The 18,398-nt window shown below is 36.4% G+C and overlaps 1 protein-coding gene across 1 annotated transcript in view; it reads right to left on the bottom strand.

Moving 5' to 3' along the window:
- COL28A1 (collagen type XXVIII alpha 1 chain) overlaps window positions 1–18,398 on the bottom strand; it is a 64,196-nt gene that overhangs the window by 26,751 nt on the left and 19,047 nt on the right. Inside the window, exons 11-22 of the mRNA XM_010174305.2 lie at window positions 15,612–15,680; window positions 14,059–14,127; window positions 12,750–12,818; window positions 11,779–11,847; window positions 10,111–10,179; window positions 9,308–9,376; window positions 7,898–7,966; window positions 6,802–6,873; window positions 5,605–5,673; window positions 4,951–5,022; window positions 4,266–4,334; window positions 1,403–1,471 (exon numbers count right to left, since the gene is read on the bottom strand). Coding sequence (XP_010172607.1) covers window positions 1,403–1,471; window positions 4,266–4,334; window positions 4,951–5,022; window positions 5,605–5,673; window positions 6,802–6,873; window positions 7,898–7,966; window positions 9,308–9,376; window positions 10,111–10,179; window positions 11,779–11,847; window positions 12,750–12,818; window positions 14,059–14,127; window positions 15,612–15,680 — 834 coding nt within the window. The remainder of the gene's footprint in view (window positions 1–1,402; window positions 1,472–4,265; window positions 4,335–4,950; window positions 5,023–5,604; window positions 5,674–6,801; window positions 6,874–7,897; window positions 7,967–9,307; window positions 9,377–10,110; window positions 10,180–11,778; window positions 11,848–12,749; window positions 12,819–14,058; window positions 14,128–15,611; window positions 15,681–18,398) is intronic.

Here is an 18,398-nt window from a genome sequence, read left to right as displayed (position 1 = left end):
AAAAAGGAAAAAAAAAAAAAAGGAAAAAAAAATAGGAAAAAAAAAAAAAAGATATTTACTAAGAAAGGTCCTGATTTCAGTATGGAAAGGCAATCACAAGAAAGGTACCTTTCCCAAACACTGAAGGAAGTCTTCCTCAACTATTCCCTTATCACAAGTGGCAGAAGGCTTATAGAGTTTCAACCCAAGTCATGACTGATACGGTATCATAAAATGCATTAGAGGGGAGGTGGAGAAAGCTGCAAAGTAAACGGCAATATATCCAGTTTTTGCAGTAGAGGACATGGGATCTGTTCTAGGGACTGCGCTTTTCAGTTTGTTCTTAAATAATATAGAAAGGTGAGTAGCACTGTTTTCCAGTGACATTGTATTATACTGATTAGTTAAATAAAAGGAGTTGAGGAAAAAACCTACTTAAGGGTTTGAGCAATTTGGTGATAAAATATTAATTCCGTGCTGATAAAACCAGTCATAAATTTATGTACTTAACAGTCATCCTGAACTACTTTTACCCTTTAAGAAACAGGAGAGATAGATAGAACCATCCTTTGGAAAGGTCACTTCACTGTTCACCAGTGATTAAAAAACCCCATAAAAAACCATATGCATTTGCAAATTAATTTATATCTTTTTCCTCTAACTTATTTCCCACTGGCAAGAGGATGGTTCTTGGTATCACCTTATTTTTTGAGCAGCCTTATGTCAACTCACATGTACTACAGAGGAGAATTCACCAGTTTCTCACGTTGCAAAGACTGCAATCTCTGTGTTACCACTGAATCCTCAGTCTTATCTCTGGTCTTTCACTTGTGTATCAGTCTTGTCAGTGACCCAGCAGAAGCTTGAACAGTGAGCACAGTAATCTTGATACAGACCACTGTATTCCATTCTTAGTGTTGAAATTAAAAATGTAAAGGATATAACCAAGTAAATCCTATTCTGTAACCTATATACAAATAAGTACTTTCAAAAGATCTGACCTTTATTTCAGGTCTTAAGTTTTTGAATGTGCAAGGTTGGTAATAGTGAACAACACTGTTAAAATAAGCAATACCTCTCAGTGTATACTCAGTAAAGAGCATATTGCCCATACAGATGTATAAAAGACCACATGAGATAATGAAAGGTGCAGATGCATTTGCAGAGCTACCTTCCTAATGAAGACTTCCTGAGGGAATTTTGCAAGGTGAGGTACACTGGACTAGTTATTTGATCTATTTTGTGTTTCTTTGAAAAGATAGTAAGTTTATTTTTTAAAATAGACTTAATCTGGAACGATGGAAAAGTTGAAGAATTGGTCAGTTATTTTCCTGAAAAAGTTCTTCAAGTGGTTCCTACATTTTCATGAGTTTTGCACATCTCACGTTTCTTTATTTTCTGTGTTTTGTCTAAAAATTCATACCGTTGGTCCCATTATTGAATTTCCAGGAAGTCCATCATCTCCTGGTGGCCCCTTAGGTCCTGGATCCCCCTATCCAAAAATAAACAAACCCAAAACCATATTCATTATTTTCAGTTTTAATTTACAAAGTTTTACAGAAAACAACAAGTATTAAATTCTTTCTGACAGTGACAATAATTGAGCTAGGTAATAGGAAATCAGTATTTCTAGAGGGAGTTTTTATTACTTTGATTCTGATCTCTTTTACACTTTTGTTTCTCTGCAATTGTGTCAAAGAGTTCATTCTGCCTTGATGAATAACTTGATGGCTTTAGTTTTCAACTGAAGGTTGAATACCAGAATTCAGTTTCAGTGGCCAGATTCACCCGTGGCTTCTGCCTGCTTTTGCCCACAAAGAGAACAGCAAAGAAATTCAAAGACAAGTACTGACACAGAGTATGTTTAGAAAGGTTACAGATGCAATGGTGCAGCACTTCAAAATTCAAGCTCCACAGTCTGAAGATCCAGGAAGAAACTTGAGATTTTCCTCAAATATTACACAGTACAACTGTTTGGTAATCTTAGCTCTGTCAGTGGCCTCGAAAGCAATCAGGTTTAGAATTCAAGTTCCTCATGTTATCCCTTCACAGAGCAAAATTTGTCTCCTTCTAGTGTTTAATCTATGGCAACAGATTAAGGATTTACTCTACATTAAGGATCTTAAAAAAAAAGAATTTTCAATTTTCAATGAAACTTCTTCAATTTTTAATACTAGTGAGAAGGACAAACAGTGTTTCAGGAAACAGTGTTTCATTCACTAGGGAATGCAGATCAAATGTTCTATAAAAGCCACTGAGCAGTTGAAATCATGAGAAAGGAATATGAGAAAAAACCAGCTATCTAATGTTACTGTCTCCATATTAGTAACAGCATAATGGTTGTCAAGGGAAATACAACTCTAGTTCTCAAACGTGGGTGTAGTTTAAAATAAATAAATTTCCAGTGGACCCAACCACGGCTGTCCAGGAGCTAAGACCTCTAGCAATCAACCACTACTACATCAACTACTTAGAGATGTACTAAAATGACCTCAGACCATCAGAACTCCCAGCTTTGAAACACATGCAGATTCTCTGCATTAAAAATTTATAAAGCCTGGCTTCACAATTGCAGACACCAGGATGTTCCAAGAATACAATTACTAGGAATCATTGTACTCTCCACAGTAGAGAGAGAAAATGGACCTTCATAGACTGTTATATTATTGAGTAATTGTCAGAAACATAGCAAATATATATTTAAAAAAATAAATTATTATGAAGCTAAAGATACAAAGTTTTGTATATTAGCTAGAAATCAACTTGCATTTTATAATTACACAAAATACTTGTTTTCTTGCATCAGCCTCTGCACATAAAAGCCCTGATCTAAAATTTAGTAAAGACTCTAGTGGATTCTGGATTGTGGCCAGTCTGCTATGAAAGTGATATGAACTGTACTGAACAGAATAAAATCAGAGTGAAAAAGGCAATAAAATCTACAAAGTTCTTATTTTTCAGCATTAACTTTATCAATAAACAATCTTGTCTCACTTAATCATATATTAAAAAATGCCACAGTAACCAGAAAAATGCAAAGAAGGGAGACGGGGGTAGAGAAACCTGTCTTCATACAAGTCATGCCCTACAGCATGCCACTTGGATTTTCCTGACATGAAGTTTGGCACATTACTGTGGTTTTAAACCAGTGTAAGAGATATGAGCACTCCATAATCCTTTCTTCCTCCTCTGTGGTTGCATTTTTACTCTGAGCCCTGAGCTTCTTGCATTCCCTTCTTCCCTCCTCCTCCACACACAAACAAGCGTACAAACACCCTAGCCCTCTGTGGTGTCCTGTTGCCAGGCTGATGAGTACATTGTATGTACATCACCTACATGTGCTTGTGCGTGGGGGCACATTTTTAAAGAAGAAAAATGGGGATGAAATTACTTCAGAGTGTTATGATGTAATTAGTGATTTCTTTACCCTAAAAACTATCACCAAAGCTGAAAAGCATCAAGTTAAGTTGAAGTTAACTGACATATTATAAAACCAGCAAATATTTTAGTCTAAAAAAAAATATATGGGGTGGTAGTGAATTTTCAAATGTTTTTAAAACCTTCAATGTTAGCCTTACTGCTGCTGAATCCACCTATTTTACTCAGCAGGACAAGTTCCACTCATTTCAGGTACATTTTCCCCATAGAGAAAACGAGGTGGATGTAGCTGTAGCTATCTCATATATGACACTGAATTTAAAGTAGTGTCTACAGCCCAGCTGTTCACTTGGAAGTGACATACAAACATTCATCTCCAAAAAATAATCTAGTTCAGCATGTAACTCCCTAGAGCTATACTCATAGACATACTCCTGCAGGGATTGACTGCCACATTCAGTAAAACTTTAGTCTAAGAAACAAAATGCACAGCAAATTTGAAGGAAAAAAAAAAAAAAAAGACTTCAAAGTGATTAATTGATTAATTTCACAGGAGGGGCCAAAACACAACAGAAATATAATAATTTTTTTTGTTTTGGGAGGGGGGTTTTGTAGTGGGTTTTTTGGGGGGGTTGAGGGTTTTTTTGTTTGGTTTGATTTTGTTTTGTTTTTTACCAAATGGCTTCAGGAGGTAATAAGGTACTAAGTTCAGCATTCTGTTAAAGGGCCCCAAACACTCTCTGTTAATTTTTAGTATTTTTCAGTCCTTATTTCTAAAATTTAGTCATCTTTGTTACTACAACAGGGAATTTTAACTTCTTTAACTTACGTTCTTTTAATTTTGTCAAAAATGTGCACTAGAAATTTTCCAGACTCTCGTCCTGAGGAAACATGTATCAGATAATCACCTTTGGTCCAGCAGGTCCCTGAATAGACGATCCAGCGACACCAGGTGGTCCTCTCTCTCCCTGTTCACCCTGTTACAAAATGGTATCATCTAGATTTAAATAGACAGTTTCATTTTCTGCACAAGTAGCAAAAATTTTTTTCAACACTTTTATATTATAAAAATATTTACAATATATAACTACCTACAAAACAGACAATATTGGGGAAAAACCCAAGCTGGTCCAAGCTGCATGTTTTAAATAACTATTGGCTGAATTGTGTATTTGATTTTTTAACTTTAATTAAATTTTTGTGTCCAGCTTACAAATCCAATGGAATAATCAGAACACTTGTATCATTTCAACTTCCTTATCATTCAGAGCAACACTTACTTACAAAATATTATAATAGAAAGTTAATGTTTCAAAGTAAAAATTTGCTCATGGTTAGAATCACTTGAACAGCTTAATTTAGCTTCTCAGTGCTCATGCATAACTATAAAGTCTGTAATTATATGTTTACCTATTCTTTTTCTCCTTGGGACTTTTGTGTCATTCAGGAAAGAGGATGCAAATATTTCTGCTTTTCCTTTGTTCTGTTAAGTCTCCAAGCATCAGATGCTTGAGAAATTTGTACATTACATAAATCCCATAGATTATTTTATAAAATAGGAAGTGAAGAGTTACCCTGGAGGAACAAGCTTACTTTTGGTCCAGCTGGGCCTTGTATTCCTTTATAACCAATCAGTCCTTGGGATCCTTTTTCTCCAGGGTCACCCTGACAGAAAAAACCCTTTTGTTTCAATCACAGCAAAGATTCATTTACACTGGAGGATACACAAACAACCAAAAACACAATGATAATGACTGCTATCATTAGAAAAGTATTTAGATGCTTTACTTCAGCTGAAATCCCACTCAGTTCTAGAATCCACCCCAAATGTCCTAAATTTAACCAGGTGGAAGATAAGAGCTGTCTGTCTACTAAGACATCTTTCCAGGCTTTTAATTTCATATTTAAATATTTTACTAGTCCCCTAATTTCTCTTAGCTCTTTCTCTCTCCCTATCAGCATACTGAGATAATTTACCTCCTCCTAACTTTAATGAAAACTCCATTTAATTTTTAGGAAATCTCTATTGCCCATTTAACTTTAGGTTCTGTGTTTACAGTCTGATTTTGCTGCACTTGTTTAGGCTAAGGAACACATCGCTCTCTTTTAAATCCCTTTAAATCATCAGTTTAAACACAGTTGCTACTTAAGATATAATGAAGGAAAAATAGGCCAGAATCTGAACTCTTATAAAACAGGTCCTTCTAAAGTTTGTAGTATTTCTCCAGTGTGCATGTCAAGCCATACCTTTTGGCCTACTTCTCCTTTGCCAGGGGGTCCTTCTGGGCCTCTTGGACCTTGATCTCCCTTTTCCCCCTAACAGAGATTAGATGGTTAATTAATTTTCATGTAGCAATTTTCATAACTAGACTTATGAGAAACAATGCTTGCATAAACACTTTTCCCAAAAATGTCAGTAAATATCTGGTTAAATTTTTTTCCTGCAAAAAATATTCTGCCTTCATAAGCCCATTCCACCCTCCTGCATTCATATTCTTTATTTTCTCAGACATTCCTAATAGTGCCATTTGCAATTGCATCAATCTTTTGTAGGAAGAATTGCATGCATATAGTCATATGAGGAAGATAAATGCTTGTAAAATTATCAAAAAAGGTCTTGGTTGACAAATTCTAAGAAAAACAAATTTTAAGAAGCAGCAATTTTAGACAGCTCCATAGCCAAAAGCCAATCCAAGCTGCAAATATTTGCAAGAAACTTCACTTCAAATAATTCACAAATAATCCACATAAAACTTTCTATTAAGGAACATTATCTACAAAATATTTATGTATAAGTCATATTAGTATATCAGAATGCCTGTAGGAAATTCAGAAAGTGAAAAGTAGACTAAAATGAAGTTTAAAAATCCATTTCTGATTTGAGCTGTTGATGGAAGTGGCATCACAGAACCTACTGTTGATAGGCATCAGTCTGGATCCCACAGCTTCACGCTTGCAAATAACTGCTGTAACATCACTGGGCTACTCACTGCAGGCATCAAGCTGTTCTTTGCACTGTCCTGAATACCCCAAGGTAGCTGCGCAGTACTTGTATTTCACTTATAATGAATTACAACAGTGAAGGTGGTGGCACCAAGTTGATCATCAGAATAAAGGCAATATGCAAGAGAAAAAGCCTCAGTATTCCTAAACAGTCTGTAAGGAACAGGCTAAAGACACAAGCTACCTGTTCTCTAAGAAGATCATCAAATTTAACAGAATCAATAGCCCACTAAAGGCAGGGCAGCTAAATCAGTTGCACATTCAGATGGTAGCCACTGTTAGTAAAGTTTGTTTTAAAGATCTTAACTCGCCTAGTCCCTGGCACAAGTACTGGCACATGCCCTCCTCCAGGATGAACTCCTTGCCATTGGATATCTGCAAATAATAGTCTCTTCTTCTTTCATCTACACCTTTTACATGTGTTAAAATATATTTCCTTACCTTTTTCCCTGACTTCCCAGGATCTCCCTGCACCCCTCTCTCTCCTGGGAGTCCTGATAGACCTACATCTCCCTTAAAGAAGAAAAAATAATTATAACTGCATACTTCTATAAATTCTTTATTCTGTAAAATGGATCCAACAGTGTGTTAAATGTTAATGATATACAATATTTTTGCTCAAATAAGGGTTGTTATTCCCAGTAAGTTAAATATTTCATAGAGACTAATTTTTTCTATTCACACAATCTAAAATAAGTACTTTAAATTTCTTTCCAAGCTCCTCATCTACTTCTTAAATCCTGGTTTTGTATTAAATAAATTTACATTTATTCAGTTGAGTAGAAACATGATTTTTTGTTGTTCTGTACACAAGAACAATATGATACAAATGTAATTTACTTGCAAAGTCAAACATCTGGGACCTGGAACTTAAGGAATGGTCAGCCAAAAATACCTAAACAGAGTTGTTGACTGGAGACTAACACCTTGCTGCTTGTACAGACTGGTCTAGGCATTACTTTTAAGACTTGCCACAAAGAGTTGAAACTACCCATAGGAATTTGTCCTACCAAGTGCTTCTTCCATGATCCTGGGAAAAATCAACAAAACCAAGATGTCTATGTCATCTTACCCAAGATTTTGGAAGCCCTACTTAAATCATTAAGGACATGGTACACAGTCTTCAAAATGGCAGCTGAAGTCAAAGCTTTAAGTGTTTAACATCTCTTCTAACGTAGGCAGTAGGACCACCGCCGTCACACAGACTATATTTTTTTCAAATCATTGCAGAGGAACACGGGTAGTAACATTTTTAACATGCCTTGGAAATGCCTCACCAGCTTAGAAAGGATGGGCAAAAAATCTGTTTCAGTTATGGCTGAAGTAAGATTTTAGGAGAGAGGATGGGAGCTCTGGCACAGCATTTTGAGTTTAAAAGCTAAAACTGTGAAGTTAAGTGAGGCTCTGTCACTGAAATTCTTTCTTATTTTGATCATAGTCAATTTATACGAAAAATTTCTTCTACTTAGCTTATCAGCAACTAGTGAAAAAATCAGAATACCCCGTAAGGAGTAGTTAAAAATAAAAATAGGCTCACTTTAAGTCCTCGTACACCAATTCCTGGAAGTCCTGGTTCTCCTTTTTGTCCAGGTTCACCTGGTTGACCCTAGTAACAGAAAGTTTTGTTTAGCAGAGGAACACAATTTAGCTTCATTCATTGCTTGCACTGTTTCACTAACTGCTTTACACATAGAAGTGAACTTGATAATCCTTATGAGTCCCTTCCAACTGAGATATTCTATGATGTTATGATTCTAAATGGTCAAGTTTTCAGCCAGTTTTCAACTGGAAAATTCTGTTCTTCAAAAACCCCAGTAACCTGTAGGATTGCATCTATTTTAATTAACGTTGCAGTGGGCAGAAAGTCTAAGTGAATCATTCCAACTTTCTCCTTTTTGTTTTAATACATTTTATTTTTTACTGATACCACCATACCAAAAACCCTTTGATCACTGAATGAAAAGTGAGTCCAAATAAAGAAAAATCAGACCTTCTGTTTAAGAGAAAGCTTTACCCTCATGATTCTTCCTTCCAGTAGTTCTAGAACAGTTTAAAAAATTGGAATTCCATTTTTCAGTTTTGCTTTTTAAATACCTTTTCACACTAGGAAAATTGTACTCATACATAACGTGTTTCACAGCTACCTATTTTTCCCTATATTAATATTGAACATAGCTGCTGTAACTGCTACATGCCAAAGTAATGACCAGAAGAAAATGATTGTATTTCTCCCTGCTTTTGCTAGAGTAACTAATGCCTTCCTTTTGAAAAAGAAAGGTGATTACAAAGCATACTTCTGCTTTACAGATAGTTCATCATTTAATTTCACTTTCTCTCATTATTTCAGCAATTCCCTTTTTCTCCTCTTACAGTGCTCACCTGACACTGTATTGCTAAAGGCTCAGGCCTTGACAGAAGTAATAATTTACCCGCTTTCCTCTTCTCTTCCTCCTTTCCCTCATTCTGTGATGCAGTGCCAGCTACTAAGTACAGTTAAGCTCTTTTTTCTCTCTTAGTGTTTCTACCTTTGGTTTTGGTTCTTTCTCATGACGACCATGGAGGGCTGAAGGACAGGCTGAAGGAGTGGTGGGACTAGCTAAGTTTGGTAATATGCTTTATTTGAACACAATGTGTATGTGGCACCAAACTCATTTGATATAAATATGTCTGAAATATACTGTGTTTACAAAATTGTTTTCATTTAGAACCTAAAATACACATTCATAAAGGTTAAGGGCTGGCGCTAAGCAGAAGCCATATGCTCCATTTGGGGAACATCTTGATAACATTGGTGGTTTTCCCTCAAAGATTCAGAAGTGAATTTTTATCTTCAATGAAGAGTTACCTTTTCATCTCATCAAGCACACTCTTGAAAGTCCTGGCAAAAATGTGTTGCTTGTTTCTTGCTGGTGTTATTTTAAAAAATTAATAATGTCTGAATTATTACCTTTGGACCTGGCAGACCAACACCTTTGGATCCTTTTGCCCCAGGGTTTCCTTGTGGACCCTGTATACCCTACAAAACAAAATAAGTGAGTTTTAGCACATTAAACTCTTTCACATCTGAAATTCACCACAAATCCGTCTTTCAGTTAATAATTATTTTATCTTATCTTTAAAAGAAAACAATTTCTTTGCCTGTCTTTAGGCTTAATTCTGAGATCTTTATTTTTCCTTTGTCACTATCCTGTGGATTTTACTGGCATGTCCAAGTGTAATGACAACTACTGTTTAGGAAGAAAACAAATGGTAAGTGTCTCAGTATCTGCATCTAAGCCCTGCTGCACTGGGATAGTATGGTGAAAGCATGAATTCTTCTTTGCAAAAAAAAAACCCCAAAAAACAAACAAAAAAACCCAACCCAAAGGAACTTTTGAGATGTTTCAGTTTTTCTGTATTCAACTGTTAAACGCTGTGTTCAAGCTTCAAAGGGTTTGAAATTCAGAAGTAGTGGATTCTTACTTTGTGAAACTCTTATCTAGAATATGTCATTATCCAAGCAATGTATTTGATTTATCTCCTGAGCATGTTATTATGCAGATTAGACCAAATGTCTATTTGCTTAAGATCATTCAAATCAGTTGGAGTCACTTATATTTACAACCTTTGCCTAAAACTAGTTTGATACTTTTTAAAATGAAAAATCGCTGTGAGATTTTTAATATCTTCCTATCAAAATGTGATCTCTGATACAATATAAAATGAAAGCTACATGCACATGCTTATTACTTGTCCAAAATGTAGACATACCTGGCTTCCTGGGTTGCCTATTCCTGGTGGTCCTGCTGGGCCCTGTGGTCCTACTTGGCCTTGTTCACCCTATACAAAAAGCATTGCCATGAGTTAAATTGCAACAGTCCATGATAGCTGATTAACATATTTAAACTAAATACAAAGCAACAGTCTCCAAGCTATATTATCTTGAAGTTTGCTGCTTCTATTTGAGATAGATGCACTTGGAAAATCTGAAAGTCTGCCTGTGGCAAATGATCTAATAAAAATAAGACCTCTTCCTACCTACAAACTGTATCTCATTTATAACATTAGATGATCATAGCCGTAAGTTTATTACTAGAAGGATCCATAGTTTATCTTTATATACAGAGATTAATTTTGAAGATTTTCTTGTACAGAAATATACACAGTTTCTTGCAAAACACCCAGAAGAAAAACTTGCAGGTGTAAACAGAACAGCTAGAGAGTATTTTTGAAAAACCTTTGTCACATGGTATTGTAATGGTACTGTATATCACTTGGGGAGGGAACAGAGGAATTATGGCAGAGGGAATTATGAGAATAGAGGAGTATGGGGAGGTCATGTGTGTATTTGGGTACTGGAAATGGCACAGACCTATGAAGGTGTCAAGGATGTGTGACACCAGTCCCTAGAAAACAAAAAAAATATTAGTTTAATTTATGCCAGAAACACTTATTTACTGAAATGGTCCCAAACACCTACTGTCCTGGCCAACGCTGCATTCTCCCTATACAGACATGGGAATAGGATCACTCATTCTTGCACAGACAACAAATCTTCCTCTAACTAAGGCCTGAAGCAAAATGGCCTGGCAGGTGCTCACCAAACATATCTCTCACAGGCCAAATCAGACCACCACATACCACCCAGGCTGCTCCAAAGACTTTGAAGAGCCATTTGACTGGACAGGGAGATGAGTAAATTCAAGTTAAACTTCCCACATCCACAAAGCACTCCCTGTTGACTAAGTTGACAATTACTTTGGGTGGGAGCGTTCACTGAAGCTGAGTGTGGGGCAATGAGAGCAAAAGTCATAGGGACAAGAGGAAAGGAAAACAACAGGGAGTAGGGCGAGGGCTATGGCACTAAATTATGAGAACGAAGATCTCGAATTGCTGCCTCTGCCCTATAAGACATTTGGGCACATTGCACCACCCACTCTCTGGGGATGCACAAGATACAGGCTGGACTCTCATCAGGCCAAGGGAATTAAAATTGTTCTGTCTCCCTCTTTGGGGGACTGTGCACCGAAAAGCTAACAAACGTCAGAAGCCAGAGTGTTCCTTTGCCAGTTCCAGGTCCATTAGATTACATGACTCCAAGAGGCTTTTACCTTTTCTTTTAATATTTAAATAAAATTAATAATACTTTAAATACAATATTTCAGGAATAAATTTAGGCAGAAAAAACTCCATTTCTTCTCTCATACTCCCAGCTGCATAGAATACAGTACTTGGGGCTCTCAGTTAACATTAGCAGGCTCGGCTACTTGTATAGATGTGTGCAGCCTATAGAGCTGCATGAAACAGTGTAGGAGTTCCTCAGATGGCAGGCAAAACATACCTTCATAGTGTTGTGATATTGTGTGAATAATTAATCATTAATTTAACTATAAATACAATTAACTACAGATACGATTAGAAAAATATTCCGTGCCTCACCTTGTCACCTTTGATTTGCTGACCTGGCAGTCCAGGAGGACCAGCTATACCTTCAGAGCCTTTTTCACCCTAGAAATATGTGACAGTTTTATAATTGTGTTTGGGAATTTATAAAGAACATCATCCTAGACAAACTGGTCATCATAATGTGGATAATGAGGAAAAAACAAGAAAAATAGTAAATGGAATGATTGGTATTAGAGAAAAACAATTCAGTTACAATTCATAACTTGCTTCATCTGTATTCACTGTGTTGTTGAACACAAGACTTCAAAAGCAGAAAATGAAATACTAGGAAGAAGGAAGCCACATTTGAAAATGCAATAATATGTTCATTAGTCAGAGCGAGCAGTTCAGAACCTGGTGCAAGGACGTGACTAACATCTTTTCCATAAAAGGAAGAAAAACCTTCTTTGCTTAGTAGTTCAAGGCTCTAGAGAATCTTGAAGCCACTAAAAAACAGGGATACATTTTGATGGGAAGCCCAGTTGTGATTTAATCATAAATCTTTGCTTGTTTGTACTTATTTTTAAAAAAAGGAATGTTCACATATATTAACCTAGCAAGTGCCCTTAATGAGGTAACTGTCCATAGAGACTCATACAACCCATATTTTAGTTTCCCAAAATGGTAAGACAGAATGAAAACAGTTCCCCAATATTTTCTTCTAGTACAGAATATAAACAGCTAAGTAGTCTTTCAGGAGATGATTTATCTCATTAACGCTCCCAAAATAAGGTATCTTATTAAACACGTAAGTAAGGGAATAATTAACTTACTACTGTTAGAGAGACTGTGCAACTTTTTTGTGATTATTTTGATAAATTTCTGAACTTGGAGAGCACAGTGATTCAGAAGACCAAGATCCATCAGCTGGCATTTTATACCAGTGGAATGACCAGTGATCAGAAATAAGACACTACTGCAAATTTGGCCCACAATGTTAAAAAAAAAAATTTCCATAATACTACCTTTTGGCCTTGAATGCCCTCTCCTGGTAGACCTTTCTCACCTGGCAGACCATCAGGGCCACGTGGTCCCTGTAAGAAAACAAAAATATATTCAGACTATATCAGCAATTCAACTTTTATTGATGTTTTGTCTAACTTGCTAGTGTAGGTTCTTGCAACTCTTATGACACTGGTAAGTTAAAATGCTTCTGTAACAGCTGGCTGAGCCCAGACAATTAAAATGCAGTGTAGCAACCCTTAACTGGAGGATTTAGATTAGAATAAACTAATGCTGAAATGGTGTGAATTACATAATTAATATCTAAAGATTGTACCATTAGAACTCAAATGAACCTGTAGATTAATTTATCATAAATACACTTACCACTGTGAAATTTATTCCTTATAATTTAATATAATTTCATTATTTTAGTAATGAAAATCATTAATTTGAACAGGTTTTTTCATACAAAATGGCAAGTTAAACATACCAAATTAAAGAATGCCAATTTTGTTTTAAACGAGTACAGAAATAATTATTTCTATAATATTTTCTGTTCTTCCACAAAATTCAGCTATCTTTCATTATGTAAGGCTAATAAAGAGTTTTCAAGGATGATCGTAATTAAGTAAAGAGTTTCTACATTTTTTGTGAGAAAAATAGTCTTTAACATTCACAAAGTGACTTACAAAAATACTATTAGAATGAATCTAACATACATCCACATTCATGGCTTCTTAACAATCTCTTTGAGATTTTTAATGAAATACTTAAGAAAACCATACATTTTATACATTTCAGGAAGAAAAAGCAGCTAGGGAACACTAACGCAACATTAGAAAATGCTTGCTAAAGTTCTGTGATTCAGATGATAAAGATATAACTAAAAGCATATAATTTGGGTCTTTGTTTTTGATGCAATCCAAATTGCACACAGGAGTTGAGGAATTTCTCAGCTCTTAATTTTACGCTTCTTAAGATTTTATTTTAGACAATTTTTAAAGATTATCCTCAACACAAACAAGTAGGGGTACAGTTATTTATATACAACTCCATGTCTTTCTGAAAACTAGATACTGCAGGCCTGCTCACATGCACCAAACAATTTTTTACTTCCCCAAAACTTGTCTGGACATGGCTTTGTTCTCCTACTTGGGCAAGCCACATGCAGTTACTGCCGCAATACTGGGCTGGAATAGACGAACACAATTCTCCTGCTCCAGACTAGATACAAGGTGGTCTATGGAATGAGTAGCTAATATAGCTGCTACACCCACTAAGACTTATTTTATTATATTTCTACTTCCAATGCATATATCACTGACTTACAGGTAATCCTGGCTCACCAATTCCAGGAGGTCCTGGAAATCCAATTTTACCTTCTTGACCTTGAGCACCCTTGTGAAAAAGAAAATTAGGAAGTTCAGTCCTAATTCAATTCGATGCTTTTGAAAAACATAACATTTACATATAGATGACTTAATGTCACCAGAAAGGTCCAAGATCAAATGCATAACATCTCCTGATGTAAAAAAAGCATAAATAACAATTTAGAAACATTTGAAAGTACCTTTTGGTTAATATTTGGAACACTAGATCACATTCCAGCCCTCATGCCAACAGCAAACAGGTGTTATCACTTTGCACAGGGGTAAAGTGAAGGGCCTGAGAGATGACAGGGATGAGGGAGCAAAGTCAGGCTTGATTTGGTTGCAGTACAACCCAACCATGAAGCAGAAATGCTCAGGTGTGAGGGATCCTCACCATAGCCTCTATCTAGGCACTCCAATTGCATTGAAGCCTGCTTCAGTGAGATTGCATGGAAACTTCTGGAACTGTACAGTTTCTGTACCTTCTATTTATAAGGTGTCATAATCTTCACAGTTCCTCAAGTTTACTGTGGACTATGTGCTTCAAGGGTAAGAACACAGAGGATTTTTATCTCTCCCCAGAGTAGTACAGAGACTCGGCGTGACATTCCTTCTCCATGAACTATTTTCCCTTCTGGAATGACTCAGTGTTGTTCCTTTTACATGGCAAATCACTAGTTTCTGAGCTATATAAAACCCTCTCTACGTTCTGGGGTCTGCCCCACTGCGTAGAATATATGCAGGAGTTCAATGACTATACAAACTAGAGCAGTAAAAGAAAAAAAAAAGTGTTTTTTTAGACACTGCCACTTGGATCCAAAAAAAAAAAAAAAAAAAACAGAAAAAATGACATAAAGCAACACCAAGGACTGAGCAGCCAAAATAACTAGGGTGAGATTTAATTCTGCCCAGTTTAGATTTCTTGTTAGAGTCTGAGCTGTAAGGCTCTGACAAAACACTCATAAACAAAGTAGTCGTGTTTCCTATGTGGATGCTTTTACAGTTTTCCAAGAGGAGATTTGGCTGGCCAGCATAGGCAGACATGACTCTTATAGTGAGACTGGATTCCACCTACTAGTCTTTGGTAATAAAATAAGATGGAGGAAATAATGCTGCATGTGAGAGAATGTTATTAATCTATAAGAATATCTGTTCCCTAGTGAAGAAATAACAAGGAAAATCTGTCACTTGACTCTGTATCACAGTGACTGAGATATGCCATGAAGTATGGTTTACTCACTAGTGCAAGCACCTGCATATTTAACCTCCCTTTAAGTGCCATTATTTCTGACTTCTATTATATCAGTGGGATCATAATAAAAACTTAGAGTTGCTGGAAAGGCAGGTCTGTTATTTCCATCCTATGCAAACACAAAAACCTGTCAATATTGAATATCAGTGTTATATTTAGATGTTAAGAGTTTGAGTTTGATAAGACAGTAGGTGAGAACTTTCATTCAAAAAATGACTGCCCATAGTTAGCACTTTAACAGACATAATACTGAGAGTTACCTTGGGTCCTGGCTGTCCAACACCAGGGAGTCCTGGAGGACCATAGGGACCTAAAGGGCCCTGCTCTCCCTAAAGGAAAAAGAATGAAAAGAAACTATTAGTGCAAATGGAACCTTAACCAAATGCCGCCAGAGTGTCTTTCCACAGCCACATTTAGGGCTAAAGAAATATGTTTTTAAAGTAAAAAACAAACAAACAAACAAACAAATCCCTCCCAAACCCCAACAACAAAACCAGAAAAAAACCCAAACCAAAACAAACAAACAAACAAAAAAAACCCAAAAAACTGTCTTGAAGATAAAAGTTTAGATTAGGAGCAGGGTCAATATCCTGGCCATACAAGTTGCTGGGATAGATAATGTTATAAAGCCATTCTTTCATAGGCATCAGGAAAGACAAACACCACATTTATTCTTTGCCTTATCTTTGGTTCTGACTTTATTCAATAATGTGGTGCTTCCTCGGTCTTTCTTGCTAGAAAGATGGGCATTTGGAAATTAAGCAGTGAGAGGTCAATAAAAGTGTAAAAAACTACTTCAAAGCCAGATATTTCTCCATAAATCTACCAGTTTGTAATCTGATAAAGAATGACTCTAGAATGCAGGAATGGGAATATACAGTAAAAGTAAATAAACAGATTGTCCTTGAAGCTTAATTTCTGATAACTATGCACTTGGAGCGTAACTACTGCACTAAACTTAGAATAATATGGAACTTGATGCCCAGTCTTAAATTCATTCCATTACAGGACAATAGGATAGTTTGAAGAGCAGCTATGAAATTTAATGCTTATTCAAAATACAAGATTTTATAATATGCTTTCATAATCTAATAAATTAATACAGCATCAATAGGAGGTAAGTCTTAAAGGCAGAGAAAAATCAGAGAAAGCTGGTATAACTCAGCAGCATAGCAGATGTACCTCCACACAACACACTGATAGGCTATCAGCAACATTGACATTGCTTTAATGTGGATTCTGTGCATGTAGCTGTTGCCAAAATACAGAATATAGCAAAGTTTACTATATTCTTAGGTAGACCTTACTGTTTGGGTTTCCTAATAATATTTTCATTAAGCCTTTGGACCAGAGTCATAACTTGGTTGATGTGTATCCAGGTTATTGTAAATTATGCAATTTTTACTGCTATAAAGCCAATTAGAAATTGATCCTTTTTGTTCACTGCTGTTTTTTTCCTCCTGCATTTGTTTTGAAACTGATCAAACAACATCAAAAATTCCTCAGATGGCCCATCTTCTAGACCTCCAGTTCCTCCATGGGATTAATTTGCCATTGATCAAACTGTCTTTTTAAAATCAGCTGATCAAAAATAATTTTTATTAAGTGTTTCCCATCAGCAGGAAATTTAGGGAAGGCCAAGAATAATACAACCAAAGCTCATCCTTGTCTCCTCTTTAATTCTCTTTACAAACTCTCTGGTTTAAGTTCTGTTGTCCCTTAAGCCAGCAGTTAGCTCAATTTCAGGGCTTTTTGAGCTGATTCTGTTTAGACAAGAAACAGGGGAAATAGGTAAGGAAATGTTTTATACTATTTCTTTAGAAAATAATATATACTAAACCAAACATTCTCAGAAGGGTTTTAGTGACTTAGAAGCCTCCATCTTATTTTCAATGGTAGTAATTTAGGCTACTGAATTTCATTCATGCCAACAGGTCACAAGCATCTAAGCATCAGTGGAAGTTCAGCTTCTGACAGCACCACTATGTGGAAGTGCACTGGCAGAATTATATCAGCAAAGCCACAGTGCTGTAGTTACACACACCCAGCCCCGTGGTGGGCTCTGCTTCCAGGGCAAAATCATCCCCACGGGAGCTACAAAAGTAAAACTGTCTTATTAAGTTTCAGTAGAAAGTTTTGCAAATAAATTTCCGTGCATAGACACTCCCTCAAGGACAGAGATAGTTCTGCCACTTTTACCCACAGTTGTGCTTCTTGCAAAGGTGGTCAAGATGCAAAAAGCATGGGTTTTGGAAGAACATTAAGCCAAGCACGCCAGCCTGGTGCCCAAGAAGCTTTGCCTTTCAGCCTATAGGCTCCCTTACCTCACCACCAACTCTTCCTTCTATAGCTGCCCATTTGACAAGCAACATTAAAAGATACAGCTCCATGTAGCTTCAGGGCCCGAAGACAGTCCAGTTAGGGAGGGACTTCCCCACTTGAACGAAGAGGTGCCTCAGTGAGAAAGAAATAGGCACAGGCTGCCGTACGGCCAGGCAGTATGCTAAATATTAGCTATTTAACATCACAGTTCTCATTTCTTTCATGGAGAAGGCAGCCTGGGATCTCTGCTGTGCCATGATGTATTAGCATACCCCTCAGAATGAATGCAAAAGATACGCAAAGTTGAAAATATATTTTTTTAAATCTATCAGATAAAAAAAGGTAATAATTGAGCAGCATGCAGAGCCATGATGTGCAAGTAGGCTCATCTGGGCACAGCAAATGCCACTAAGCACATAGGCTCCATTTTTCATAAGTAAACCTCTCAAGTGGTGTAGGAATTTGTTCCATTCTGAAAACCAATGTTTATGATAAATACAGGCTCGTCTCCCAGCTGAAACAATAAACCAAACCCCTTTGTTGTGTTTGGAAAGCGTCTTCCAAATTTTTTGTCCCATCATCCAAACGGATATTGTGTTTTGCATCTATTTCTGACAGTCCCTGACAGAACTTCCCAAGGACAGTAACTCTGAGTGTTGCTTCCTATTGCAAATCATTCACTCCTTTGCAAGTTCACCCACATGATAGATCTATGCTAATATATG

This window comes from Antrostomus carolinensis, unplaced genomic scaffold, assembly GCF_000700745.2.
Source record: "Antrostomus carolinensis isolate BGI_N321 unplaced genomic scaffold, ASM70074v2 scaffold2468, whole genome shotgun sequence".
Lineage (NCBI taxonomy): Eukaryota > Metazoa > Chordata > Aves > Caprimulgiformes > Caprimulgidae > Antrostomus > Antrostomus carolinensis.
Note: the sequence above shows the minus strand (reverse complement) of the source record. Positions and strands in the feature narration are given on the sequence as shown.